Source organism: Oryctolagus cuniculus, chromosome 18, assembly GCF_051225735.1.
Source record: "Oryctolagus cuniculus isolate XC-2025 breed Fujian yellow rabbit chromosome 18, ASM5122573v1, whole genome shotgun sequence".
Taxonomy (NCBI): Eukaryota; Metazoa; Chordata; class Mammalia; order Lagomorpha; family Leporidae; genus Oryctolagus; species Oryctolagus cuniculus.
The window spans coordinates 8,333,482-8,360,593 of record NC_142884.1 but is presented as its reverse complement, the minus strand read 5'-3'; the positions used below and the strand labels follow the sequence as shown (position 1 = coordinate 8,360,593).

The following is a 27,112-nucleotide window of genomic DNA, read 5'->3' as shown; positions in this document are numbered from 1 at the left end:
GCACCATTAGGCACAGAACAGCCTTGTGCTGGGGGCTCTGGGGGAGGGTGGGCGGGGGCGGGGGTGCAGGGGTGCGGGGGTGCGGGGGCGTGGACGTGGCTCAGGAATGGGAATCCTTGAGGATTGCACAGGCACAGGATAAATCCCCAAGGGCTTGGGGGTGGGGAGCCAGCTATTCAGCAAACATTGACCGCCATCTGCATGCTGCAGAGAGACCAGGGGTCCAGCTCTTTGCTGACCTTGACCTCTGAGTTCCTCCCCTTCGCTGGAGGCTGGCCCAGGGCAGGATGGCGGCTCCACGGAGGGTGTCCAAGGCCCTGAACTAAATACAAGACTGTTCTGCACAAACAAACAAATAAACAAAGCCAGAGGTTATTTAAAAATACAGATTATTAATCTGGGCTGAGGGTATCAGAGAGGACTGAAAATGGACCCGTGTCTGGGGTGGGGTAGGAGCAAGAAGCCGCACCCGCAGGTGCTTGTCCAGGAGCCTTGAGAGCCAACATGGTCCTGGTCTTAAATCCAGATGCCCTGCAGTGCCAGAATGGACCAGAAATTCTTGTAATTCAAGTAGGACAGGAGACCTGGTGAGGAAGAGGGAAGAAGCGGGTGAGGCAGTTCCTGAGACCAGCCCAGACCCGGGTCCTGTCCCCAGGCCTACCCCAGACCCCAGACCCAAAGGCAGCAGTCCAAGCTCAACTCCATCTCCCCTCCCCCTTCTGCATCCTCTCCCTGTCTCCTGCCTCAGGCCCACCCTGCCCAGTCCTGTCCCCAGCACCCCCACTCCAGGCTCTGTCCCCCAGCACCCAGACCACAGGCTCTGTCCCCCACAGCGCCCAGACACCAGGCTCTGTCCCCCAGTGCCCCACCCCAGGCTCTGTCCCCCAGTGCCCCCACCCCAGGCTCTGTCCCTCACAGCACCCAGACACCAGGCTCTGTCCCCCCCAGTGCCCCACCCCAGGCTCTGTCCCCCCAGTGCCCCACCCCAGGCTCTGTCCCTCACAGCACCCAGACACCAGGCTCTGTCCCCCCCAGTGCCCCACCCCAGGCTCTGTCCCCCAGTGCCCCCACCCCAGGCTCTGTCCCCCAGTGCCCCACCCCAGACTCTGTCTCCCAGTAACCCCACCCCAGGCTCTGTCCCCCCCAGTGCCCCACCCCAGGCTCTGTCCCCCAGTGCCCCACTCCAGGCTCTGTCCCCCAGTGCCCCACCCCAGGCTCTGTCCCCCCAGTGCCCCACTCCAGGCTCTGTCCCCCCAGCACCAGACCCCAGGCTCTGTCCCCCCAGCACCAGACCCCAGGCTCTGTCCCCCCAGTGCCCCACCCCAGGCTCTGTCCCCCAGTGCCCCCCCCAGGCTCTGTCCCCCCAGCACCAGACCCCAGGCTCTGTCCCCACAGTGCCCCCACCCCAGGATCTGTCCCCCCAGTGCCCCACCCCAGGCTCTGTCCCCCCAGTGCCCCACTCCAGGCTCTGTCCCCCCCAGTGCCCCATCCCAGGCTCTGTCCCCCCAGTGCCCCACTCCAGGCTCTGTCCCCCCCAGTGCCCCATCCCAGGCTCTGTCCCCCCAGCACCAGACCCCAGCCTGACCGATCATCAGGAAGAAGAAGACGCCCATCCAGGCCAGGTAGAAGCTGACGCCCAGCCTGTAGGTCATGCCTTCCTGCAGGAACTGGCTGGCCTGCAGCAGGTAGAACAGGACGCCCAGGATGATACTGGTCCCTGCGCGGACGCGAGTGCGAGGTCAGCCTCGCTGTCCCCCCTCCTCACCCTCCCGGCCCCTGTACCCCTGCTCAGAGTTGGGAAAGAGGCTGCAGCACGCTGGAAGCATGAGTCTCCACCTTTAGCCAGGCGAGGGTGGCATCGGAAACCGCCACGGGCTTTGGGGCCACCAGAGCTCCGCCCCTCAGCCCAGGGCGGCCAGTTTGTCTCGCTGGGCCTAGAGTGGGCACAACTGTGGGACCCACATCCAGTAGGGGCGTCATGAGGAGGTGCTGAGGCTGGCGCGGTTCCTGTAGCGAGTCCTGAATTCCGGGCTTCTGTTTTAGATGGTTTAAAACCAACAGTGTTTTTTCACCTTTTGTACCTTATAGTTAGATAATAAGAGCTCCTACACAAACAGGATAAATACCAGTTACAAAGAATCGAGAAGTCACCAGTTACAAAGAATCGAGAAGTCAAACGTTCTTGATTCCTGGCTTTAGCTCTCACTCTCCAGAAACGCTCTGCGACTGGAGGTTGGGAGGAGTTGTCCCAAGGGACAGGAACACAGCATTCCCCAGCTCCAAGCTAGCCACTCCAGCTGTTTAAAAGTACGGTTTGGCGTGCCCATGGAAAACGGAGCTGCTCCACTCAGTGTATGAATCCTGGGTGTTTGACTGGGGGTGGAGAGATGATCCCGGTCAGGACTTGTGCAAATTAAACAGCTCCCTGGGAAAACTGGTGCTTTTCAACTCGGTCCTCGTGACAACGCCACGTGCTAGGAAGTTTTATCCCCACCCTACAGATGACAGAACTGTGGCTCAGAGGGGCGAGGCAGCTTGGACTAGACTCAGAGCGGCTGGCGGTGGGGAGACAGGACTTGGGGTGGCGTTGGCTTCTGAGTAGACGCTGAAGTTGAAGGGCTGGGGCTGAGGTTGGGGGGTATTGGATATAGGTAAGCACGCAGCTGGGGATGGGGGGTTGATCTTGAGAGTGAGGTTCTCTATGGGGTTGTCGAGGTTTGAGAAGGCAGAGATGGGCTGGCATGAAGCTTGAGGTTAAAGTTCAAGTGTTAGAGATAGGCCGAACTTGAAACAAGCATTGAGCATGACTAGGAATGAAGTCAAGTCAGGGCTTGAGATTTGTGCACGGCTTGGGGACCGTAACGCGGATGGCTTGGAGGCTGGCAAGAAGATGGAGCAGCTGAGAGATGGGCTGGGCGTCAGGGAGGGGACGCGGCTGAGGATGAGGCTGGCTGGTGGGGGAGCTTAGCCCTGGCTGACTTGGAGACTGATATTAGTCGCTGGGAGGTGGTGGGCTGGGATGAGGAAGGGGCTGGAATGTGGGGGGGTGGGGTCTCCTGACCAGCCCTGGTTCCCGAGGTGGGCAGCGTAGGTTCGCACCTGTCAGGACGCTGCTGACGAACATGGAGAAGTCGAGCACAGGCAGGTTGGAGGTGGTGAAGAAGATGGTGCTGACCAGAGTGATGAAGAGGCAGAGGCTGCTGATGCTGGAGAAGACGATGAAGGCCCAGGCGAGGTCCAGCAAATCTGGAGGGGGCAGGACCCTGTGGTCTGAGCATGGCGGGAGGGCCGCCAGCGAGCCTGGGGGTGTGCTCTCCCTCCCTCCCCACGGCCCCCAAACAGCTGTTGATTCTCGTTATAAGAAGATTGAGGTTGGGATCCCCGGAGTGGATGTCGATGCCGCAAGGTGTGAGGTGGGCAGCCAGGACTGTGCAGGGACAGGAGGCGAGGGGAGATGTGTTGGGACCCCCGGAATGGATGTTGATGCTGTGGGGCGTGAGGTGGGCAGCGGGGACCTCCCAGGGCAGTGGGGACTGCGTGGGGACAGGAGGTGCGGGGACAGGAGGTGAGGGGAGATGTGTTGGGACCCCCGGAATGGATGTTGGTGCTGTGGGGCATGAGGTGGGCAATGAGGCCTCCCAGGGCAGCAGGGACTGCGTGGGGACAGGAGGCGTGGGGACAGGAGGCGCGGGGACAGGAGGTGAGAGGACAGGAGGCGCAGGGACAGGAGGCGCAGGGACAGGAGGCGCGGGAGATGTGTCCCGGAGCGCAGAGCCCGGTGTCAGCCTTACAGGCATTCTGGTCATACTCGTGCAGGCAGGAGATGTCGGGGCAGCGGACGAAGATGATGGTGTCGATGGGGATGGTCTGGGGGCCGGCGGGATCCCCGGGGGGCCGCAACGGCACCTGGAAGTGCAGCCAGGGCTGGCCCAGGGAGATGAGGTTGATGACCAGCAAGCCGGCCAGCGTCAGGACCAGGCTCACGTAGCGGGTGATCTTCTTGGCCTCGTGCAGCAGCCGCCAGCATATGGGCAGCAGGGACTGGTGGCTGCCCTTCTGGAACCTGCCGGCCGCAGACGGTCCACCGTGTCGGCGGCTCCGGGACCCGCCGCCCACCCAGCCGCCCTGGTCCCGCCTTCCGACCCCAGCCACCTCCGCGCACCCTCCCCACCCGGGTCTCTGCCTGTGCCCTGCCCCACAGGCCCCAAACCCTGCCACCCCTCTCCTTTCTGATGCAATGGCTTCCGGGCCCCGACCCCTGTCTGCTGCTGTGGTCCGAGCTCTGCCTACAGCCCAGCTCCCTGTCTCTCACCGGGAAGAAAGGTCGCCAATGGAGGTGACCGAGGTGAAGCTGTGGGTGCCTTCGAGGGTGCTGTGCTCCAGCTGAGCCTGCACGGCCTCCTCGAGGCTGTCCAGGGAGTCACAGATGACAGACTCAATGCTGCTGATGCTGGCCTCGGGGCTGTGGGTGATGGACGGGGGCACCTCGATGCTGCACCGTGCCGACGACAGGCTCTGCTTCCTATTCTGGGCCGTCAGGTAGTTCTGCACGTTGACCGAACTGCCTTGGAGGGTGGAGTCCATGCTGCCCAGCACGCTAGAGGTTTGCGAGCTGAAGCTGCGACTTTGCAAAGCTGAGGCATCTCGGATGCTGACCCGGCGGGGGGTCCCGGAGGGAGGCGGCTCCTGGATGCTGACCCGGCGGGGGGTCCCGGGGGGAGGCGGCTCCTGGATGCTGACCCGGCGGGGGGTCCCGGGGGGAGGCGGCTCCTGGATGCTGACCCGGCGGGGGCTCCCGGGGGGAGGCGGCTCCTGGATGCTGACCCGGCGGGGGGTCCCGGGGGGAGGCGGCTCCTGGATGCTGACCCGGCGGGGGGTCCCGGGGGGAAGCGGCTCCTGAATGCTGACCCTGCGAGGGCTCCCAGGGTGAAGAGGCTCCTGGGTGCTGACCCAGCGGGGGGTCCCAGAGGGAAGCGGCTCTTGGATGCTGACCCGGCGGGTTCTGAGAGCTGGGAACAGCTCTTGGCTGTTGACTTGGGAGGTGTTTGCTATCGGGGAGGTTCCCCAGATGCTGGCCCGACGGCTCTGGATGATGGGCGTGGGGTCGTGGGCATTGAGCCGGCGGATATAGATGACCGGGGGAGAGTCATGGCTCTCGGCCTGGGTGCTGTTGGGAGCTGCTGGCTGAGCATCCAGGGGGTCAGGCTGAGGCTTCTGGGACATGGGGAGGTGCAGGGCGGGGCCAGTCCTCAGATAGGCTCAGCCCCCCACCTCGGCCACCTCATGGCTACCTGGAGGCTGGTCAGCTTCTCTCTGGATCAGTTCTGCTCCTCGGCGTTGGTGTCTTGGTTTCTGTGCCGTGGCCGCAGGCAGGGCTCAGGGATTCAGCCTGGCCCGCCCCTGGGAGCAGGGGGATTCCATGACAGTTGGAGGGGGTTCCAGGATGTTGGCCATGGCCTCAGACTCCCCCAGGCCCCTGCGTGAGTGACACAGGGGCTGGGGCTGGGTCAGGGAGGGCTCAGCGTGGGATCTGGGCAGGGTCAGGATCCGGTGGTTGGGTGAGAAAGGGGTCACTGGTCAGGGATGGGCCGGGGCAAACCCAGGGTGGAATCAGGGGGTAAGGGCAGGGTCGGGGGAGGGGCAGGGCTCAGGGCTGGGTCAGCAGCAGCTCTGGGGTGCACTCTGTTTTGGGGGGTCTGAGAGCTGAATTTATGATTTCCTTTTCCCACCTGCTCCCCGCCCCCACCCGTTCCTGTGTCCTTTTCTGAATCCATTTCATCCTTCTATTCCTTTCTCAGTTTCATGTCTTGTCCCCTCTCTTCCTCCTCTGTCTCTGTCTCCCTTCACCCTTCCCTGGGGTCTCGAGGGTCCCGAGCCTGCTCCCCGAGCTCCAAGACTCTTGCTGAGGCTTGAGTTGGGAGGAAGACCCTGCCACAGCCACCGGGGGCAGGGCTGGTGTGGTGCGGTGGGTTAGGGGCCGCTTGTGACACCAGCATCCCTACAGAGTGCTGGTTGGAGCCCTGGCTGCTCTGCTTCTGACCCGGCTCCCTACTAAGGCACTGGGAGGCAGCAGTGATGGCCCACGTGCCTGGATCCCTGCCACCCACGTGGGAGCCCTGGAGGAATTCCTGGCTTCTGGCTTCAGTCTGGCTCAGCCATCTTGGAGAGTGAACCAGCAGATAGAAAATCATTCTCTCTATCTCTCTCAGTCTGGCTTAGCCATCTTGGAGAGTGAACCAGCAGATAGAAAATCATTCTCTCTATCTCTCTTTCTCTCCCTCCCTCCCTTCTCCCCTTCAAATAAATTAAAAATAAAAATCTCAAAGAGCATTTAGCAGGGGTGCAGGAACCCCAAGTTGGCTGTGCAAGCTCTCCTGTGGATTAGGGGTGACGACCTTTCAAATAACGATCCCCATCCTTTCTTTTGGCTTTTGCCACGATCTTTACAAATAAAAGCACGCATAGGTTTTAGGTCTTTACTTACGTGAATATCCATGTTACTGCATTTTTAGCAAACATGTAGCGTTGCATCCCATAGACCCTAGGACACAACCCTGATCAATGCTGTGATCTTTAAAACATGGCATAGTGATTTTAAGATGCTCTTGATTGGGTCTGGTGCTGTGGCACAGTGGGTTAAGCTGCTGCCTGGACACCCTAATACTATTATCAGAGCGCCTGTCTGAGCCCTGGCTACTCTGCTCTTTTTTTTTTTTTTTAAAGATTTATTTGTTTGAAAGTCAGAGTTACACAGAGAGAGAAGGAGAGGCAGAGAGAGAGAGAGAGAGAAAGAGAGAGGTCTTCTATCCGCTGGTTCAGTCCCTAGTTAGCTACAATGGCAAGAGCTGTGCTGATCGGAAGCCAGGAGCCAGGAGCTTCCTCTGGGTCTCCCACGCAGGTGCAGGGGTCCAAGGACTTGGGCCATCCTCCACTGCTTTCCCAGGCCACAGCAGAGAGCTGGAGCAGAAGTGGAGCAGCCGGAACTTGAACTGGCACCCATATGAGATGCAGGCAGTGGCTTCACCTGCTACACCACAGGGCAGGCTCCTACTCTGCTTCTGATCCAGCTTCCTGCCAGTGCACCTGGGAGGTGGCAGGTGATGGCTCAGGTACTGGGGCGTCTGCCACCCACATGGGAGGCGTAGATGGAGTTCCTGGCTCCTGGTTTTGGCCTGACCTTGGCTGTTGTGGGCATTTGGGGGTGAACCAGCAGCTGGAAGATCTCTTTCTCATCTCTCTTACTCTGCCTCTCAAGTAGGTGAAAATAAACATTTAAAAAAGATGCTACAGATTATATGATGCATCCCCGAGCTGCAGAGGTGTTGAAATGTGCAAAGTGTGCATTTTAGAATCAGGGAGGTGAGGTATTCCATTGAGGATTAGTTGCGATTTGTTTGGTGATTCAAATGATTGAAAAATTATTTCTCTCACACATGAACCTTGATGCTGCCGTCTGGGCTCCCTCTTTTCCTACACTGTCCCTGGCCTGCATGGCTCCCTCCTCCACGCACACTGGGCAGGAACCACCCTATGGCCCACACTCCGTCCTAGGGCCACTGGAGCTGCAAGGGAAGGTGGGAGATGTAGGCTCCGTTCCAGGCGTGCCGGACCCAGGTGCAAGTTCAGCCTCTACTCTGTTGCACCAGGCAGGTGCCAGCAGGCTCTGCCACGTGGCATTTGGCCCTCGTGTGCTTCCGACAGCTCCCCTCCTGTTGGACATTAAGATTACTGTAGCTCTCGGGACTGCACGGCTGGTGCTCTCATTCCAGCCCTCGCAACGGCCCCTGTGCAGGACTGCTCAGTGCGTGCTCACTGAATGAATGAATTGCTTATGGCCCCACCCACCCGCCCGTTCACTCATTCATTCCTACTTTTGCTGACCAAATGTACTGGGCAATGGAGATGAGGTAGGAAGACAAACGGATTGTTTCCTGCCCTCGTGTTGATTTGTTGAGGCAGATTGATAGGAAAATAGTAATAATAAAGTTAGATAACTGGCCACAAGTGTGCAGTCTGCAGTGTGGGGGGCTAGCTGAGCTAGGCTGGCAGGGGATGGGGTGGTGCTGGTGCTGGTGGTGCCAGGCGCAGACAAGGAGATGTGGAGGAAGTGACCCTGGAGTTGACAGGGCAGGCTGGGCTAAGGGGGAGGGGAGTGTCCTGAGGAGGAGGGCCCTTGGTCGTGGGAGGGACCCTGTGGAGTCTTGCGTGTGGCTGAGGGTGGGAGGTCAGAGGGGGAGGGTGTGAGACGACACTGGGAAGGGGGACAGGGTCCCAGGCACCTGCAGGTGTGGTGTGAACCACTCAGGTCCTCTCTTTGGGCCCCAGGGGCTTTGCCCTCATGAACACACTTGGGAGCCTCTGCTGTAGTGACCCATGCCCTGGACTGGGAATGTGGGGACAGGGGTGAGCAGGGATAAGGGGATGAGGCTGGGGGCCAGGATGGAACTGGGGTTTGGGGGATGGAGACCAGAGGATGGGATTGTAATAGGCCAGGCAAGCAGGCTTGGGTTAGGAAAGGGTCATGGGGTGGGGGTGGGGGCTTGCGTCTAGCATTAAGGTGAGTGGTGGGAATGCGGTCACAGCTGCAGGTGGAGACAGGATGGCTGGGTCGAGGGTGGTGCCGGGGGTGGAGTTACGGCTGGGGATGGGACAGGAGCACAGGTGTGCAGGGGGCTGTGGCTGTGGTTTGGGTGGGGAAGGAGACGAGGGTGCAGTGAGGGGTGGAGAGACCCAGGCCCCCAGACGTCTGTTCTTCCCCAGCGGACCTTGTCTCTACCTGGGAGGAGGACCGCAAGTTCATCCTGCGGGGCTGGTCTCTTGTCTTCAGCATCCTGGCAACCCTGATGATGCTGAGCGTGGTGGATGGGCGCATGGCCTACCTGCAGGGCTCCTACACGGGCTACGTGGGCTTCTGGACGGACTGCAGGAGACACAAGTGTGCCATCCAGGGCCAAGTCACCGGTGAGCAGGAGCGGGGCTGGGCCGGGGGTCCTCTGGGTGCCCTGCGGTGAGGGAGTGGGCCTGGGGGTCCTCTGGGTGCCCTGGGGTGAGGGAATGGGGTCGGGGGCCCTCTGGGTGCCCCTGGGATGAGGGAGTGGGGTCGGGGGCCCTCTGGGTGCCCTGGGGTGAGGGAGTGGGCCAGGCCGGGGCCCTCTGGGTGCCCTGGGATGAGGGAGCAGGGTCGGGCTGGGGTCCTCTGGGTGCCCCTGGGATGAGGGAGTGGGGCCGGGCCGGGGTCCTCTGGGTGCCCTGGGATGAGGGAGTGGGGCCGGGGGCCCTCTGGGTGCCCTGGGGTGAGGGAGTGGGGCTGGGCTGGGGTCCTCTGGGTGCCCTGGGGTGAGGGAGTGGGGCCGGGCCGGGGTCCTCAGGGTTCCCCTGGGATGAGGGAGTGGGGCCGGGCTGGGGTCCTCTGGGTGCCCTGGGGTGAGGGAGTGGGGCCGGGGGCCCTCTGGGTGCCCTGGGATGAGGGAGTGGGGCTGGGCTGGGGTCCTCTGGGTGCCCTGGGGTGAGGGAGTGGGGCCGGGGGCCCTCTGGGTGCCCTGGGGTGAGGGAGTGGGGCCGGGCTGGGGTCCTCTGGGTGCCCTGGGGTGAGGGAGTGGGGTTGGGGGTCCTCTGGGTGCCCCTGGGGTGAGGGAGTGGGCCTGGGTCGGGGCCCTCTGGGTGCCCTGGGATGAGGGAGCGGGGTGGGCTGGGGCCCTCGGGTGCCCCTGGGGCGAGGGTTCTCTGAAGGCCGTGTCTGTGAGACAGGAGTGACTGGCCGCGTGAGTGGTCCGTGGCGGTGAGGGTGTCTGCTGTGGGTTCCGGGGCGGGGCCGACTCTGGAGGGGGACCCTGAGGGGTGCCTGGGGGCGACTGGCACCGCTTTGCTCCCCTCCCCCAGTTCTCATCCACATGAGCAAGGGCTTCATGATGCTGGCCCTGGCCACGTGCCTCGTCCTGCTCCCGGCCATGGGCATCTCCTTCTGGCCAGCCTTCCGCCGCCTGAGCAAGGTGGACCTGGTCTTCAGCTCGCTGAGCATCAGCATCGGTAATGGCGGCGCGCGGTGGGGGGGTGCCTCGCCCGCCCCAGCCTCTCCCCCCGGCTCCCAGGTCCGCCAGGTCCCTGCCTCGGGCTGTGTGTGTGTGTGTGTGTGTGTGTCAGGTGCACCCTCTCCCGCTCCAGGTGTGTGTGGGGGTGTGGGGGTCTTTCTCTCCTTTCCTCTCCCCACGTGCCCTTCTGTGTGTCCGCTGTGGGCGTGTGGGTGGCCAGGGGCGTCTCCGTGTCTCACTGTCCAGCCTCTTGTCCGTCTCTGGCCCCACCCCAGTGCAGGACTCCTGATTGTGCTTAGCCTGACGCTCTTTGTGGTCAACTGCCAGTCGCTGCACCCCAGGCCACAGGTATCCTACCTGGTGACCTTCTACCTGAGCTGGTGCGCCAGCGTCTTGATGCTGTGGGCCGGTGAGGGCGAGGCCTCCAGGAGGGGGGGAAGGGGCGGGGTCCCGCCAGGGCAGGGGGCGGGGCCGGGCGGTGGCGGACCTCGCGGGGCCAGGCAGGGCTCGGAGCCGAAGGCCCACCTGGCTCCCCCCCAGGAGCCCTGTCCTACTTGAACCAAGTGGGCATGTGGAGCAAGGGCACCTCCATTAGGCATCGGCAGGGGAGCTACCGCCGCTGGGCCTTGCAGCAGTGCGTCCTCAGGTTTGATTCCAAACGCCGGAGGCCGGCCAGGGGCCCCGAGCCTTCCCCGGACCCGCCCACCTCCTGCGCCGTCTAGGGCGGGCCCTCCAGCTTTCTCAGGACGCTGACCAGACGCCGGGCCACGCCCCCAAGATGTGACCTCCCCGTGAGGCTCCACCCCCTCACAACTGCTCCTTCGGGGACAGGTGGGCCGCCAGGACCCGCCCTGCCCGGCTTTGTCTGCGCCCACTGGGTCCCTAGAGTCCGACACCTCCTCCCCGTCCCTGCCGAAGCTGAGCCCCACGCCGGGCGGCTACTCCGTGGGGCCCCGCCCCCAGGTGCTGGCCCTCGCAGGCCCCACCCCAGAGCTGCTCCCCACCCCTATCGGGGGCCGCCCACCTCGAAAGTCTTCTCCCGGAGCCCTGCGCTTGTCCCCGGGAGGACGCTGCCCGCCCAGCATTTAGGGGAGGACAGGCCCCTCCCCTGGAAGGCGTGGCTTGCAACAACACCCCGGCCTCCCCCGACTCAATAAACTGTGGGTGCTGTCCAACCTCTCGGCGTCACGCCCTGTGGTTGCCCGCCACTTCCCTCCCAGGGCAGGGTCGGGCGCAGCGTGAGCGGAGACCCCGGGCATCCCTGGCTGTGCGACCCCTTCCAGGGCGTGGAGCGGATCCCGAAAGTGCGGGTGCCTGGCGTCTGGGCGGCCAAAAATCCGGGAGCCGGTCCTGCCTCGGATGCACATTGCGTCTTTACTGGGGGCGGGGGGCGGGGGGCAGGGGGCGGGGCGGACACTCAGGGGTTGTTGGCTATGGTGTTCCGGATCCACTCCACGTAGGACAGCACTTTGGTGAACACGGCAGGCTTATTGGGGCTGCCGCATGGGACGTGGCCCCAGGACGTGATGCCCTGCAGCTCATTGTTGCAGACCAGCGGGCCCCCTGAGTCGCCCTGGGGATGCGGGGGAGACAGAGTGTGGGGAGGCAGGCACACATGGGGACCCAGAGGGGGCGGCTCCCCGAGGCAGGCAGGGGTGTCCCGTGTGCAGCTCCCGCTCTGAAGGCAGGACCCCAGCTCAGAATCTGAGTCCCCTCCCCCTACGCTGCAAGACCCCGGGTTGGGGGGAGAGGGGCTTGGCTCACCACGCAGGTGTCTCTGCCGCCTTCCAAGTGGCCAGCACAGAGCATGCACTCTGTCACCATCTGGGCGTGGGCTTTGTCACACTCGCTGTTAGCCAGGATGCTGAGGTCCACACACTGGAGCTCATCTGGGTAAGTGACTGGGGGTGGGGCGGGGGGAGAATGAGGGCCGCGGCCCTGCGCAGCCTGGACCCTCAGCCCCTCCCCCGCAGCCCAGGGAGCCTGGCCCAGGCGTACACTTTATCGGTGTGATGCTGCCCCAGCCCGAGGCGAGGCAGGACGTCCCCACTTGGGGTTCCTGCGTGGGCAGCTCCAGCACCCTCACGGCGTTGGTGAGCTGCACGGGACGCGCCAGCTTCAGCAGCATGAGGTCGTGGCTGTAGTCCTCGCCCGGACCACGGGTTTGGTTCTCCAGGAGGCTCAGGTTGAAGCGGGGGTGCGGGAAGCTGCCGGAGACTTGGATGAACTGGGCTTCCGCCTCGTCCTCAAACAGGTTGTGGCGACCCAGCCAGAGCTGGTAGTTGCTGGGCAAAGACAGGGACGGAGGAGGTGAGGGGAGAGCAGGGCGGAGGGGTTGCAGGGGAGTCTGGGGGAGGGACCCGAAACGGGAGAAGAGACACAGACAGGAGGGGAGAGTGGTGAGAAGCAGAGAGAGAGATCCCGCGGAGGGCCAGGGGCTGGGAAAGTGAGGAGAGGAAGGAGGGGGAGAGGGAGAGACAGCGAGGGGGCGGGGTCTGAGAGCCACCGAGGAGCAGCTGGGGCTGGGCTGCGGGTTCCCAGCAGGGGTGCTGGCCTGCAGCCCAAGGTCAGCACCCCTCCTCCAGACTGTGCCGGGCTTGGCGGCATGGAGGGGCTGTGAGAAGCGGGGGACAGCCCGCACCCTGCTCTGGGGCGGGCTCTGGGCTGGAGGTGCGAGGCTGGGTGCCAGGTGAGAGGACCCACGCCCCCTCCCAAAGCCCCCTCCCAGTCCCCCCCCAGTCCTCCCCGTCTCACCAGTCCTCCCCTCCATTGCTCCCCCCCAGCTGCTCAGCTGCAGCCCAGCCCTTCCTGTGCGCCCACCCCACCTACAGAGCAGGTGGGACTCAGGTCCCTTGCCTTGGGGCCATCCTGGGGCTCACCCCGGGTGTGCTTAGTGTGGCGGGGGAGGGGCGTGACACAGATGCAGGAGAGACAGACAAGGACAGAGATGGGTGCAGAGACACCCAGACATGGACAGAGACGGGGGACATACGGAGACACAGAGGCAGAGAGGGGACAGGGAGACACAGTCCCAGGGCGAGACCCCCCACCCTGCACAGACCGAGGGACACAGGAAAGCAGACAGAAACAGAGAGGCAGTGATGGGGAGAGACGGGAGCCCCAGGCAGCGGGGAGAGGGTGGCCCCAGGTCACCCCAGGGGGAGGGCCTGACCCCCTACTCACTCGCTGAAGCAGTGGGCGGCTGTGAGCACCCACTGGGGGTGCACCAGGACGCCCCCACACTGGAAGTTGCTGTAGTGGTACAGAGCCGCCTGCCAGGGCTGGGAGTTCTTCCCGCATACCCAGCCGCCTATGATCCGGGACTGGAGCGGGGGCGCGGCGCCTGCAGAGGGGTGGGAGGTGGGGTTGACAGGAGGGACTGAGGCTAGGAGAGGGGGCTGCTCTGGGGGTGTGAAGGGACATGGGGCAAGGGCAAGGGGTCTGGGTGCGGAGACTCCGTGCTCTGCTCGCAGAGCCGGGGCTCAGGGTGGGAGGCACAGACGGGCTCGGGAGCGGGCACTGGCTGTGCCCGTCAGGCCGCTGGGCTGATCAGAGGGCCGAGCGACATTCCCCAAACCCGGGGGAACGTCGGGCGCTGGGTTGGGTGGGATTTGGAGGGACATGGCTAGGGCCTGGGCTGGGCTCTCAGGGCTCAAACAGGACATGGTTTTACGGAGCCACAGCTGAGAGGACAGCGGAGCTTCTGGGCTGAGTGGCTGGCAGTGACTTGGGGGCCCCTGGGTAGGGGCCGGGAGAATTGAGGTTCCAGGTGAAAGGGTCGGGGCTGAGGCGGGCCGTGGGCTCCTGTGAGGGCTTGGGGTCCTCCCGTGAACGGGGAATGGCATCTGAGTCAGTGGGGGCTCTGAGAGCAGCTTGGGGTCAGGAGGTGGTGGTGAGTGATGGTCACTCTGGACGGAACGGGATGGGGTCCCAGGGTACCGGAGGAATTTCGGGTTCTTTTGAGGCCAGTGCCAGGGCAGGCACAGAGAAGGGACCCAGATGAGGCCAGCCCAGATAGGGGACAGTGTGAGGACCCCCTCGATGTGGGGTTTAGAACTGAAGGTGGCCACAGTTGGGTTCTGTGTGTTTATTCTGAGGCAGACCCCATCTGGGTGGCGGGATCTGGGGGACAGCATTCAGGTCTGGGGGACACAGCTGGGAGCTGGATGGCGAGAGTCCGTGGGCTCAGGAGCCAGGCCATGGGGGCCACAGGGAGCCATAGGGGTGGGAGAGGATCAGAGCCTAAGGCAGACAGATGGCCCCAGCTCTGCCCTTGGGTGAAGGGGCCGGCCACAGGGGCTGACCAGGGGGAGCAGAAAACACGGGGATCCCTGAGAGGTGGCAGTGACCCAGTGTGGGACGGAGGACTGTGCCGGGCTTGGCTGTGAGAAGCCAAGGGGGCTGTGAGAAGCGGGGGACAGCCCGCACCCTGCTCTGGGGCGGGCTGTGGGCTGGAGGCGCGAGGCTGGGTGCCAGGTGGGAGAGGACCCACGCCCCCTCCCACAGCCCCCTGCCCCGTCTCACCAGTCCCCCCCAGAGACAGGGCGAGGCACAGAACCGGGAGCCACATGGCGACCGAGGTGTCCAAGGGGCTGGCAGGCAGGGAACTTGCAGCTGGGGCCACTCCGTGGGGAGCCCTTTAAAAGCCTTCACCCTGTCCCCAGAGCCCCGCCCCTGCCCTGCTGGCACCCAGATGCCAGCCAAGGCCCTGCCCCTGCTGTGTGGGGGTGCACACCCCTCCCACCCCAGAGCCGTGGTGCGGGAGGGAGAGCCTGCACCTGTCGTCCTGCAGGCCCTCGAGCTCGCTGGACGCATGCCCAAGTGCTCAGCAAGGGCATGTGGGGCAGCGCTGGCAGCTCCTGGGGCCTTGGCCCTGGGGACAGAGCCAGGAGGCCAGGAGGGAGGGCGGGGGTCTGGGGGAGCAGAGACAGGCGGTCGGAGGAATCACAGGCCCCCAGTACAAAGCCTCATATGCCCAAGTCCCCGTAAGGCCTTGTACCCCAAGGCCCGGCACCCTCTGAAACCCCATTCCCTTCCCTGCTTAGAGCCACAATGTTGGCTTGTCAGCTGCCCGCTCCCCTGCAGTGCAAGCCTTGGCCTTCAGAACGCCCCGGGTCGGGGTGCTCCCACCTGTTGCTCCTCTTAGGAAAATCACCACCAATCCTAGCACCCCCAGGTCCAGGAATATGAGGCGTCAGGGGTGTGCCAGGGCGACAGCTCCGGCATTCCAAAGTGTGGTGTCTTCCCCAGACAGTGCCGCCATCCCCCGCCCCGCCCCGGGACCCTGCCTCTCCCATGTGGGCGCTCAAGGTCATGACCTCCAATTCCCAGAGTCCTGGACTGACGGCCCTCCCAGGTCTGGTCATCACCACAGCCCTCCACACAAACCACCCCCCACCCTGCCACGCAGGGCCAGGGTCACGTACGTTAACCCTCGGTGACCTTGAAAACCACGTTTTGGGGTCTCTGAAGGGAATCAGGCACCAGCTTCCGCCAGTGTCAACAGTCCCAGGAATTTGGCTAAAGAAAGCAGAGAATTTGCCTTTTTGCCTTGGCTGCCAGGGAGCCTAGTGTGAAATCCTGAAGAAAAGCCAGGTCCTTCCTGAAAATCTAGCGTGTGCGGGTCCTTATGCCGGGGTCGGTAGGCGGAGGGGCTACCCAGTGCCAGACAGCATTCTAGCGAGCTCACGAGAATCGCCTCGTTGAACCCACACAGCAGCGGCAACCCCGTGAGGTGAGCAACAAAACGGGTCCCATTCTGCAGATGGGACCAGCAAGGCCGAGTGAGGCAGGGCCTCTTGTTCAGGATCACACAGCCAGTCCTGCGTGTCCAGTGCACAGAGCCCTGCCCAAGCTGTGTCTGTTCACTAGGGGTCGGGGGGCAGTGTCTCTGGGTTCCCGCAACCATCACTCCCAGAAGAAAGCCACAGAGACGCGGACAGAGGGACTGGGGTCAGCATTCTGTGTTATCTGGGCGTTAAGCAGGTGGTCTTTGAGTGCCAGCTTTGGCTTCTGGTGGGACAAGTCATTGGCTAACACCTGGGCCGTGGACAGAGTCTTGGGAGGGCTCCCTGCAGGCTTTGGGGGCATCTGCTCGGTCAGGGGCACAGGTGGCAAAGCCCACCAGTCAGTTCCTCTTCATGGTCTCCCTGATCCACTCCAGGTAGTGGCAGACTTTGGTGTAGACGCCAGGCTTGGTGGTGGTGTCACAGGGGACGTCACCCCAGGAGACAATGCCCTGCAGGGCACCCCCGCAGATCAGGGGTCCCCCAGAGTCGCCCTGTGGGGGAGGGAAGAGGGGAGTTTCAGGTGGAGGCGACACCTCCGGATGTAGGATGTAGCGTATCCCCATCCTGATCACCAGCCTCAGTGTCAACCAGAGCCCAGTCCATCCCTGGCAACCTCAACTCAACCACGCCCACCCCCCAACCCAACTGAGCGGACCTAAATCCGAACCAGCCCACCCCTCAGTCGTCTCCCCTCGACAGCAGCCCACACCCATGCCCTCCCTCCGTCATCACCCCTCCGTCCCAATCTCCGCGTCTTCCACACCCCAACCAAAACCCACCCCATTCCACTTCAACCCCCCAAATCAAAGCAAACCCGTCCTCAGCTTCAGCGCGTGCCATCCCCCACCCGACCCAACCTGGCCTCCGTCTCTTAACACCAGCTCCAACCCCACCCATCCCCATTTTGGGCTGCTCTGCCTACTCCATCCCTGGCCCGAGGCAAGCAGAATACAACCGCACCCCAGCTCCCAGACCTGCCTCCCCCTGCCCTCTTCCTCCCCCTGGGGGGGGGGAGGGGGCTGTGGGTTCTGACCTCACAGGAGTCTGTGCCTCCGCCCTCTGTTCCTGCACACACCATGGTGGCCATCACGCGCCCGGGGTAGTCCTTGTTACAGGATGCGTCCGCCATGATGCTGATGTTGGAGCAGTGCAGGGTGTCTGGCGGATTCACTGGGTGGGGCGGGGGGTGCACAGTGGGCGCGGGGCTCTTGTCCCCTCCCTCCTCCCGCGAGCCCCGGAGGACAGAGCCCCTGGAGGCCCGACCGGCAGCACCGTCCTCTCACGCACCTTGCGACTTGGGGCTCCCGGGGGTCCCAGGCTCACTGTTCGACACCAGGCCCCAACCGGACACCATGCACGCCTCGCCCTGGTGGGGGCAGCGCGTGGGCAGCGCCACGGGTCGCACCTGAGGTGTCAGGTGTACTGCACGGGCCAGTTGCACCAACATGATGTCGTGGAGGTGGCTGCGCGCCTCGTAGCCCGGGTGCGGGATGATGCGGGACACCGCCCGCAGCTGCTCCGGGCCGTCGTACCTGCGTAGGTTGTGCTCGCCCAGGCGCGCCCGCATGAAGCTAAGCGCATGCGCAGAGAGGAGGCTCAATGAGTGGGAAACCCCGGATCCCATTAGCCTTTCCCATGACCCCGACGCCAATGGTTCCAGCTGCTGTCTCTTATCCTCAGGCGCGCGCCTGGAACCCTGTCCCCAGCCCCTGCTGGGGCAGAACCTAAGAGTCTCAGATCCAGGCCCCCCAAAGCCCAAACGTTATCAGTCTCCTTTCTCGTCCCGGGGGGCCTCTGGGCTGGGAACCCACAGCCCGCTTCCCCCGAAGCTGCTTCCTCCAGACCCAGGAGGCGGGGGTCCTTCCCCGACCCAGCGGTCCAGGCCTGGGGGTGGAGGCGGGGGGGGGGGAGGCAGAGGTCCCACCCTCAGCCGCGGCCCTGGGCACCCAGCCTGCGTACCGGGTCTGGCAGTGGGCGGCCGACAGCACCCAGCGCGGGGAGATGAGAGAAGCCCCGCAGTTAAAGCGTCCACGCTCGTAGAGAGCCACCTGCCACGGCTGCGAGAAGGGCACGCACTCCTCGTCTTCCTTCTGCTTGCCACCGCCCTGGGCTGCGGGGAGAGCGCGTGGAAGACCCCCGAGCCCCTCCCCCGCGTCTTTCCCGCCCACGCCTTCCCCCACCCCGCGCTGTCCCCGCTGGGTCTTACACCTGCCGCCCCCTCCCCCAGAACGCCAGCCCCCTCTCCATTTGCTCTGAGGGCTCTGGGAGGCAGAGGCTGGGGCACCGGCCAGAGGGCGGGGTTGCGGGAGAGAGGGGACACTTGGAAGCAGTCCCTCAAGGTCACCAAGTTGTCACAGATATCAAGTGGATGAGGACACTCAAATCTGGGCGACACCCCTCTCAGCCGGTGTCAGTGTACCGGGGAGACGCGGCCGCCGCGGCCGCACAAGGTCAGGGACGCGCGCGCAGACGCGGGCAGCCGCGCCGACAGGGTGCAGACAGACGGGGGCAGCCGCTGGAGCCCGAAGTCACCTGCAAGTACACGGGCTGCAGCTCGGGGAATGACGGCACAGGCGGTCGCACAGGGACGCAGGCGCGCGCACGCACGCACGCACAGGGACGCGCAGGCACATGCACACAGCTGGACACAGAGGAGACATGGGTTCCCAGTCCCAGTCTCACAGCTTAACAATGACAGTGGGCCCTTAACCCTGGATTCAAACACACTGGCCGTGCAACTCTGATCACATTATTTAACCTCTCACCTGTAACAGGAGATGCACCTGCGTGTGTGTGTGGTATAATGCAACTGCTTAACAATTATTAATTATTGCCACAAAGTACACACGGATTTATTTATAGCAACATGCTCTTGCTTGTCCACGTGGTGGACACTGACATGGCCAGAACAAGCCAGACACCTGCGGAGACCCGGCGGGACCGTGATTCACTGGCCAGCCCTCTCTCGTAGGGTCAGAGTCCCAGACGCTGACTCGGGGCGGGCTCTGAGTGTGTCAGACTCTCAGGGCGATACCCAGCCACAGGCCTGGGCACTCAAGGTCAAAGACACACAGCCAGAGATGCAGGTGGCTGAGCCAGGTCACTGGGTTTCAGATGTGGGGACAGGACGGGGACCCCAGGGCTCTGCACACCCCCCTCCACACAGACAAGGGCACCAGGCACAAGGATGCTTCAAGGTCACACACACAGTCACTCTGGGCACAGGGATGTGTTCCCTCAGAGCCACATCCATGCACACACACACACACACACAGAGTGGGGGGGGGCAGCACAGGCTCTGCATGGCCCAGACACCTACCCTCTGCCCAGCAGAGGCAGGAACCGGCCCAAAGGCCTGGGGAATGCGGATGTGGTGGACGAGAGGGGCTTAACAGGGGAAGGGTGAGGTTGTCCCCTGCAAGGCCAGAGCTGCACCTGGCCGGTCCAAGCAGGAGGAGGGCAGAGGCCCTGACCGGGTGCAGCAGGCCGAAGGCAGGACCAAGAGGGCACAGCGAGAGCCCCAGGGAGGCTGGCAGTGTGGGCCCAGGAGCCAGTCACATGGGGCAGGAAGGGGGGTTAATGCAAGTCTACACCCCGATTTCTCCAGGGTAGAGCATCAGGTTACAACTCATTCCTCCATGGGTGGTGGCTGGAGGTCATCCACCACCCAGACTGACCTTGACCTAGTGGCTGCCCCTCTCTGGGCCACGGCCCCTCCCCTTGTCAGAAGTGGGCAGCAGTGCCCTCCTTCCACAGAGGACGGGCGTGCACACCAAGTGCCGCGCTGGCACATTCTAAACCCTCGGCCAAGCCTGCCCGCCCCACAGGGCCCAGCGGGGGCAGGTCCTGTCCCACAGGCCGGCCGTGGCTGTGTCCAGCGTGAGCCCAGGCCACAGAGGTGCGGAGCCCCCGGCAGATGCCAGCCTGGCCTCCGATCACGTGCATGCCCCACAGCACAGCACGGGGCCTCGGCGATCCCAGAAAGGTGCCGTTCTAGAGAGGGCGTTCAGGGCCCGGGACCCGGGGGGCTGTGAGTGATCACCTCAAGGTCGCGCAGCAAAGAAGCGGACAGCCCCAGGCTTCTGTGTCCATCGTCCCAGGTGGCACAGCGACCCGGGGGGGGGTGAGAACTCAGGGACCTTGGCAGGGGGGCAGGAATGAGGGCGGCACGGCTTGGCTGAGGTAGGGGGCCCCGCCCTCCCCCAGGTGCAGGGCCCGTGTTACCTGCAGCCGTCAGCAGGAAGGACAGGGCAAGGAGACTCCACATGGTGCAGCAGGGACCGGCGCCCAGCTGCAGCCTGGGAGGGGAGGGAGAGGAGGGGGTGGGGGCTGGACCTTCCCATGGCTACCTGCCCCCGAGACCAGGGCGCCCCCACCCCTCCCAGGACAGGTCCCGGATGCTCCCCTGGCTCAGACCCTACCACTCAGGACGCTGAGGACAACTCCAGCTTCTTGGGTCCCCTCCCGCCCAGCCCCCACCCCCCAGGCGTCGAGGGTCTGTGCCCCTCCCCTGGTCACAGTGCTCCCTGGATAAAGCCGCAGATCCTCGGCCAAGGCCACCCCCACCCCCCACCCCCGGCAAGATTCATGCCCTCTGTGCCTTTGCTCAGCCCGTCCCTGCCTCCTCCCGGGGCTGCGCTCCCTTCTAGGCCCACTTCCTGCTTCTCCGTGGCCTCCTCCGTCAGACTGGGAACTTCCTTTGGGCAGCCCTGCCCTGCCTCCACTCTGGACTCCAGCCTCCGGAAGCTTCCAGATTCGTGCTGGTCCGCCCAGGCTCAGCCCCAGCGTTTCTGAGAGGTTCCCACCCCAACAGGCATCTCTTGACAGCCAGAGGCCCGCAGTGAAGTGGGGCACAGGCTGGGTGCGCCCTGTGTCCCCGACACTGCCCCCAGCCTGGGGCCTGCCCACGCCAGACCTCAGCTGAGCTGACCCTGTTCTGGGCTCTTCCAGGGACGCCCCTGACTCACACCATCTCCTCCCCCGACCCCATCTCCTCCTGGGGCTCCGAGATAGCTTCCCCATTCCCCATTCAGGTTCCACTGGGGGTGATCGGTGTCTCTGCCACCCCCCCCCCACCCCGAGACCGCAGCATCCGGCACCTCCCCCTCCCTGCTCTGCCACGTGGGTCTCACCACCCGCAGATCCTTCCGCCGCACCCAGGGCAGGTTGGAGGCCCGGAGAAGGGGAGCAGGCGCCGGGCTGGCTGTCGGTATTTATAGCTCGCAGCCCCACCTGGGTCTGGGGCTGGGGTGGTGCCGGGTGCGGTGGGAGGTGGCGGAGGGGGCAGGTTTACAGGCGGGACGCCTGGGTGGCGGACCGGTCCTAATGAGCATTTATGGGACTGAAGCTGCCGTCTGAGTCTCCGAGGTGGCATTCTCCCCTAGGGCCAGGGCGTCCGCGCGGAGGGGGCGGGAGAGCAAGGGCAGAAAAGCGGGCTCCTTGTGCCTAGGCTGGGCGGGGGTGGGGCTCTAGAGCCGAGATGCCGGCTGGGAGTCTGGAGTTTGGGGCTTGTGACCTGAAGTCTGACTTCCGGAGCCTGGTGTGGGGTCTTTGGGTGACAGGGTCTCGGGCTTGGATTCTGGATCCTGGGCCTCGGCACCCAGGAGTCCAGACTGCAGCTGTCTGAGTGTGGTGTTTGCGATGACCGGGGACCTGCTGTGTGGAGCCTAAGGCAGATTTGGGGCTTTGAATTTATGCAATACATTCTCAACTCTCAGTCCAGACGCTGGGGTTTCCTGGGTAGACTTTGGAGCTTCAAATTTGCTTGCATGCTCTTTTTTTTTTAATTAATTTATTAGACAGGTAGAGTTACAGACAGTGAGAGAGAGAGAGAGACAGAGAGAAAGGTCTTCCATCTGCTGGTTCACTTCCCAAATGGCCGCCATGGCCGGTGCTGCGCTGATCCGAAGCCAGGAGCCAGGTGCTTCCTCCTGGTCTCCCATGCGGGTGCAGGACCCAAGGACCTGGGCCATCCTCCACTGCCTTCCTGGGCCACAGCAAGAGAGCTGGACTGGAAGAGGAGCAATTGGGACTAGAACCCGGTGCCCATATGGGATGCCAGTGCAGCAGGTGAAGGATTAACCAAGTGAGCCACGGCGCCGGCCCATGCTCTTTTTTTTTTTTTTTTTTAAGATTTTCTTTATTCATTTGAGAGGTAGAGTTGCAGAGAGAGAAGGAGAGAGAGAGAGAGAGAGAGAGAGAGAGAGAGAGATGTCTTCCATCCATTGGTTCACTCCCCAGATGGCCGCAACAGCCAGAGCTGCACCGATCTGAAGCCAGGAGCCAGGAGCTTCTTCCGGGTCTCCTACGTGGGCGCAGGGGCCCAAGGACTTGGGCCATCTTCCACTGCTTTCCCAGGCCACAGCTGAGAGCTGGATCGGAAATGGAGCAGCTGGGACTAGAACCGGCACCCATATGGGATGCGGGCGCCGTAGGCGGAGGATTAACCTACTGTGCCACAGCGCGGCCCCTGCACACTCCTTTAAGGCTGGCCCGGGAGGCAAGGGCCTGACTTCCGGGATTCGGAGATTGTTAGGATCTTGGCTGGCAAAGTGGGACGTTCCAGCCTGGAACCTGGGCTCGCCATTCTGGCCCCTGCAGGCTTAATTCAGGGTTCTGGTGCCCCAAGGCTTCTGGATTTGCGGCTGAGCTGGCTTCTCAAGGCTCAGAACTCCAGATGGCTCTGAGCAACTGTCTGGAGTCCGATCCTGCCTCCGTAAGGTCCCAGAGAGGGAGGGACTGGCCGCAGCCGCCCGCGAGGGGTGGGGCGGTGAGAAGCGTGCCCCCTCCGTGCGCGCGGTACCAGACTTTGAGATTCTGCAGCCGCAGTCCTCAGACACCCCGCGGTTCCCGCCTGCTGGATCCCTAGACGCTCAGCACTGCAGAAATCCTACAAACTCAATGCTGCCCTCGTGGGGTCCCAGGCTGGAAGCTCCTCTGTCTCCCAGATCCGTCCGGTGGAGCGGCTACAGGGGCTGCGCGTGCCCGGGGCTCATTCGCCCTCTCCGGACAGGCGGAGCTGCAGGGCCTCCTCGACATGGGGAAACTGAGGCCCGGAGAGGTGCCGGCGCAGGCGACCGCCACGCACAAGGCCTCGCAGGGCGGGAACCCGGGGCTCGCACTCCAGGAGCCCCGGAATCCCCCTGTGTCTGCGCAGCGACAAGGCGCTGGGGTCCTGGGCCAGGGGCTAGGCCTGTGCCACGCGCTTTCCAGGGCACACGCACGTGTGCCTCCTTCCGTCCCATGCAGGCGCACCCAGGACACCCGCGGCGCCCCCCCCAACCCCCAGCGGAGGCCGTGAGCGCACGCCCAGCCTGCTCCGCCGGACGCGCTGACGTTGCGCCCACCTCCCTGGCGCGACCCACGTGCTCTGGGGCGGGGTGGGGGGGGAGGACGTCCTTGAGGAGTCCCTCCCCCCTTCCCCTCCCCTCTCCCGCCCCCGGGGGTCTTCCTTTCCCTGGTTTGTTGGGTTCAGCTCCCAGACACGCGGGTCTCCCCCTCTGACGCCGAATCTCTGCTCCCTGCTCCCCCGCGCCCGTAGGCCCCTCTCCTCTTCTTGGCCTCTTTCTCCAAACCCCCTTGTTTGTCCCTCGTCCCGGGTCTGAGGAACGACCCCAGCGCTGTCCCCGCCTGCCCCCTCCCGTCTCTGGGGCACCACGAGCCCCCACCCCCAGGGTCTGCGCTTAGAGCTCACCCGCCCTCCCCTCCCCCGACCAGGTCCCTGCGCTCAGTCTGAGGTTCCAGGCGGTTGGGATTTCTCTGTTGGGGCAGGTACCCCCTTGCCCCTTCTCCAGCGAGACGGCCCCTGCGTGCTGCCCACCCCGGGGACACACCCGCACGAGGGGCTCAGCCTCCCCCGAAGTCTCTGTGTCTCAGTCTCTTGTCCTTAAAAAAAACAAACAATCGAATTGGAGAATCTGCAGGAAGCATCGGGTTAGTCCGAGCAAAGGGCCCACACTGTGGCCACTGATGGCTGCTGACACAGGACGGGGAGAGGGCAGGGTCGTTGCGCAGAGTCCCAGGGGTCCTGTCTCCCCTGGGGTGAGAAGCCAGCCCCTCTGGCCGTCTCAGGCTGGAGTGGGACTGCATCCCTGGAGCAGGCATGTCTGTCCGAGAATCAGGCTGAGTTACACAGCCCGCGATTCAGACGTGGGCGCTGGAGCCAGGCGGCGTGGATTTGAGTCCCACCTCTGCGGAGTCAGCCTGTCACCCACCGGGAGGCAGAGGTGCTGCGACCATTCCCGGGCTCACCTAGGGCAGCAGGGCCTCGCGGTGGGAGTGCACCTGCTGTGGAGACCACATGGCTCTCCACCGAGCTAGGGCAAGGGGAGGGTCTTAATGATTTTTTAAATAGACACTGGTTTAGTTATTTGAAAGGCAGAGAGAGGGAGTGAGGGAGAGAGAGAGAGAGAGAGAGAGAGGTCTTCCCTCCCCTGGCTCACTCCCCAAACGGCTGCAACAGCTGGGACTGGGTTGGCGGAAGCCAGGAGCTTCTTCTGGGTCTCCCACATGGGGGCCGGGGGGCGCAAGGCCTTGGGCCATCACTGCTGCTCTTTGGGGTCTGAGTCAGCAGGGAGCGGGAATTGGAAGTGGAGCTGGGGGTTGGGAGTCCCTAGAAAACTGGGACAAGAGAAAGACAGCTGCAGGCGTCGAGCCCCGACTGCGGGCGTTCCCGTAACCGGTCCCCAGGTCTCCCACACTCCTCCCGCTGCCTCCAGTTCAGCCGCTGCTCAGCCTAGAGACTGGCACCTTCCTGGGGCTTTTCTGCGCGGGAGAACCGCGCTCAGCCTGCCCGTGTCCCCCCAGGGACCCAGCACACAGAGGCCCCACCGGACGTTCCTCACTTGCTGGGGCGGGTGTTTGGCTAAGAAGCAGGTTGGGATGTCCTGAACCCGGGAGGGGGGCTGGGTTTGCGTCCTGGTGCTGCCGTGTGGGCATCCAGGTGCCTCGGCGGGTGCCGCCTGGTGTCCTGCCCAGGGCTGCCTTGAGACATGCGTCACAGAGCAGCACTCCCACTCACGTCACCCTGGGAGCACAGGGAGACGGGGCGGTGTGTGTGTGGGGGGAGGTTGGCAGCGCTGAGTCCACTCCCAGGGGAGGCAGGGAGGTACCAACACGGCGACAGCGGCTCGAGTCCAGGCCGAGGGGCAGGGACTTCAGGGTCCAGGACCCTTCCCCCACTCAGGGCTCAGCCAGAGGCCCCTCTCCAGGCCGCTCTGATGCCCCCTCCCCAGGGCACTGGGGAGCTACGGAAGGCTGTGAGCAGGGGCAGGGCAGGGTCAGCTCTGAGACCAGGACACACTGGGGTCGGGAGCCTGTGAGCAGCAGGGCCCCGGGGACCTCGAGGCGGGGGGCAAGGCCGCTCCTGACCCGTCTCCCCACCTGGAGCAAGCTGGTTCCCCCACAGCCACCAGAGGGAGCCCGTGAGCACAGGGTGAGGCCCTGTCCTGCCCCCTGGGCACCTGCTGGCTCCCGTAGCATCAGAGGCAGATGCCCTCGGCCGGCAGGACAGGCCTGGCAGGGAGGGGCCCTCTGTCCTCTCTGGAGGAAATCTCAGCCCCCACACCTTCCCCGTTCAAACTCAGACCACAGCTAGGAGAATTCTCACCCCCGCTGCCATCAAACCCTGCCTCCAGGTCTTCCTAGACCAGACTTGCACCCGGCTTCCAGGCATCGGGCAGTGAGGACAGTGAGGACGGTGAGGACAGTGAGGACGGTGGGCTGGGCACGTCCTCGCATTCCGGAGCGCAGGAGGAGCCCAGGAGTCTAGCGCCCATGGAGGACGACACCCAGCCCCTCTCACGCACCATGGGACACAAGGCTCCCTGGGGTCCTGGGTCCCTTCTCTGGCCCCGGCTGGACAGCACACACCAGTGGGCAGCGCCAGGGGAGACTCCATACTGGAAAGGGCCCCCGGGCAGGGCCTGTCACGCATCCACATGGCCGCCCTGAGAGGAGGTGGCAGGTTCCGGGCGCCTGGGCAGTGGGGTGGTTACCCGCGAGCTGCGTGAGGGGCAGACCAGAGAGCGGGCAGCCTGGGGTCCACAGACCCTCACCCCAGACCCTGTCGCCGGTGGCTGCAGCTCATGCCTTCCAAGGTGTCCCAGGCCGTGCACACCCCGCAGGCTGCGGCATTCCTGGGCCAGCATCTGGGCCTCTCAGCCCCAAGGCTCTGCTCGCAGCGGAACGTCAGCCCGCGCCTCTCACCTCTTCCTGACCCCAGACCCGACGTCTGCCTTGCTCCAGGCCTGCGGCTTCAGGCCCCTGCCCTCGGATGGGGTTTGGCGGCAGGTGGCAGGCGGCAGGCGGCAGGTGGCAGCCAGTGCCAGTGTGGGGAGACGTGGTTAAAACGTCCTCGCTGGACAGGGGCCTCTTGCCTTGGTTGGGGGCAGGGCGCCCACTCCCTCCCCTTCCTGGACCCTGTGCCCTACAGGGCCTCTGTGAGAGGAGATGAAATGTCTCTGGGGCCCCGGGCCCTTTCCTCCCCCCCACTCCTCCCCTCTCCCCTCCACCTCACGGTTGTCTGCGGTTTCGGTAGAAGTCTCTGAGTTTTGTTGTTTTAAAGAAATCACTGCCCCTCTGTAGCTTTTGCCGCCCCCCACCCCCCGTGCTGTGGTCCGTGGACCCCCCCCCAACCTGGATAAGGGGTCATTCAATTTTCAGCCTCAAAGATGCTCAGTTGCGGTGCTGTGGCATAGTGGGTAAAGCTGCCACCTGCAGGGCCGGCACCCCATATGGGCACTGGTTCGAGTCCTGGCTGCTCCACTTCCGATCCAGCTCTCTGCTGTGGCCTGGGAAAGCAGTGGAAGATGGCCCAAGTGCTTGGGCCCCTGCACCCACGTGGGAGACCTGGAGGAAGCTCCTGGCTTCAGATCAGCACAGCTCTGGCCATTGTAGCCAATTGGGGAGTGCACCAGTGGATGGAAGACCTCTCTCTCTCTCTCTCTCTCTCTCTCTCTCTCTACCTCTCCTCTCTCTGTGTAACTCTGACTTTCAAATAAATAAACCTTTTTTTTTTTAAAGGTGCTCAAGTGGTATCTGCCCAGGAATGAACTCTGAGGGGCAGGTGGCCAGAGGACCGAGGCAGTGTGGGGAGATCGAGTTAAAGACCCAGAGTGGGACCGGACACTGGCGCTGGAGCGTGTGAGGTCTCCGTGTTGGAACTGCGACCCAGAGCTGGGAGCTCCGGCAGAGAGCGGGATCGGAAGTGGAGCAGCCAGGACCCAAGCCGGTGTCCCTGTGGGATGCCGGCGACTGCAGGCCGTGTGGGCACTAGCCTCAAAGATGCTCACTAGT

General features: G+C 63.9%; 4 protein-coding genes across 10 annotated transcripts in view; 1 reads left to right on the top strand and 3 right to left on the bottom strand.

Annotated features, from left to right (window-relative positions):
- Nucleotides 1-27,112, top strand: part of LOC127489395 (transmembrane protein 202) — a 27,775-nt gene extending 663 nt beyond the window's left edge. Inside the window, exons 2-5 of one of the 6 annotated variants that reach the window (XR_016224822.1) lie at nucleotides 8,828-8,961; nucleotides 9,880-10,026; nucleotides 10,304-10,376; nucleotides 10,569-10,650. Coding sequence is in view for 5 of the 6 variants with exons in the window: in XM_051840777.3 (XP_051696737.1) it covers nucleotides 8,844-8,961; nucleotides 9,880-10,026; nucleotides 10,309-10,437; nucleotides 10,569-10,750 (576 nt within the window). In the remaining variant the exon portion in view is untranslated. Of the gene's footprint in view, nucleotides 1-8,760; nucleotides 8,962-9,879; nucleotides 10,027-10,303; nucleotides 10,449-10,568; nucleotides 11,204-26,839 lie in introns of those variants that run through there. The other 5 variants (XM_051840777.3, XM_051840778.3, XM_089319339.1 and 2 more) reach the window with 5 other exon arrangements.
- LOC127489391 (uncharacterized) lies at nucleotides 91-8,431 on the bottom strand. The gene is given in 5 exon segments (XM_089319344.1): nucleotides 91-584; nucleotides 1,586-1,717; nucleotides 3,100-3,246; nucleotides 3,792-4,041; nucleotides 4,294-8,431. Coding segments are annotated over 5 exon segments (1,527 nt in total). The 5' UTR covers nucleotides 5,224-8,431; the 3' UTR covers nucleotides 91-516.
- On the bottom strand, nucleotides 11,446-14,598 carry KLK1 (kallikrein 1). The gene is made up of 5 exons (NM_001099971.1): nucleotides 14,553-14,598; nucleotides 13,212-13,371; nucleotides 12,027-12,313; nucleotides 11,793-11,929; nucleotides 11,446-11,601 (listed from the first exon to the last, which is right to left on the bottom strand). The coding sequence occupies exons 1-5, from the start codon at nucleotides 14,596-14,598 to the stop codon at nucleotides 11,446-11,448; spliced, it is 786 nt and encodes a 261-aa protein (NP_001093441.1).
- Nucleotides 15,968-21,212, bottom strand: KLK15 (kallikrein related peptidase 15). 2 transcript variants are annotated; one of them, XM_051840772.3, is made up of 6 exons: nucleotides 20,950-21,212; nucleotides 20,042-20,115; nucleotides 17,777-17,927; nucleotides 17,105-17,388; nucleotides 16,851-16,987; nucleotides 15,968-16,308 (listed from the first exon to the last, which is right to left on the bottom strand). In XM_051840772.3, exons 1-6 carry the CDS (start codon nucleotides 21,189-21,191, stop codon nucleotides 16,156-16,158), a joined length of 1,041 nt encoding a protein of 346 aa, XP_051696732.2. In that variant the 5' UTR covers nucleotides 21,192-21,212; the 3' UTR covers nucleotides 15,968-16,155. The 2 variants fall into 2 exon arrangements, with proteins under 2 accessions (XP_051696732.2, XP_089175464.1); XM_089319338.1 differs by lacking the exon at nucleotides 20,950-21,212 and adding an exon at nucleotides 20,418-20,806.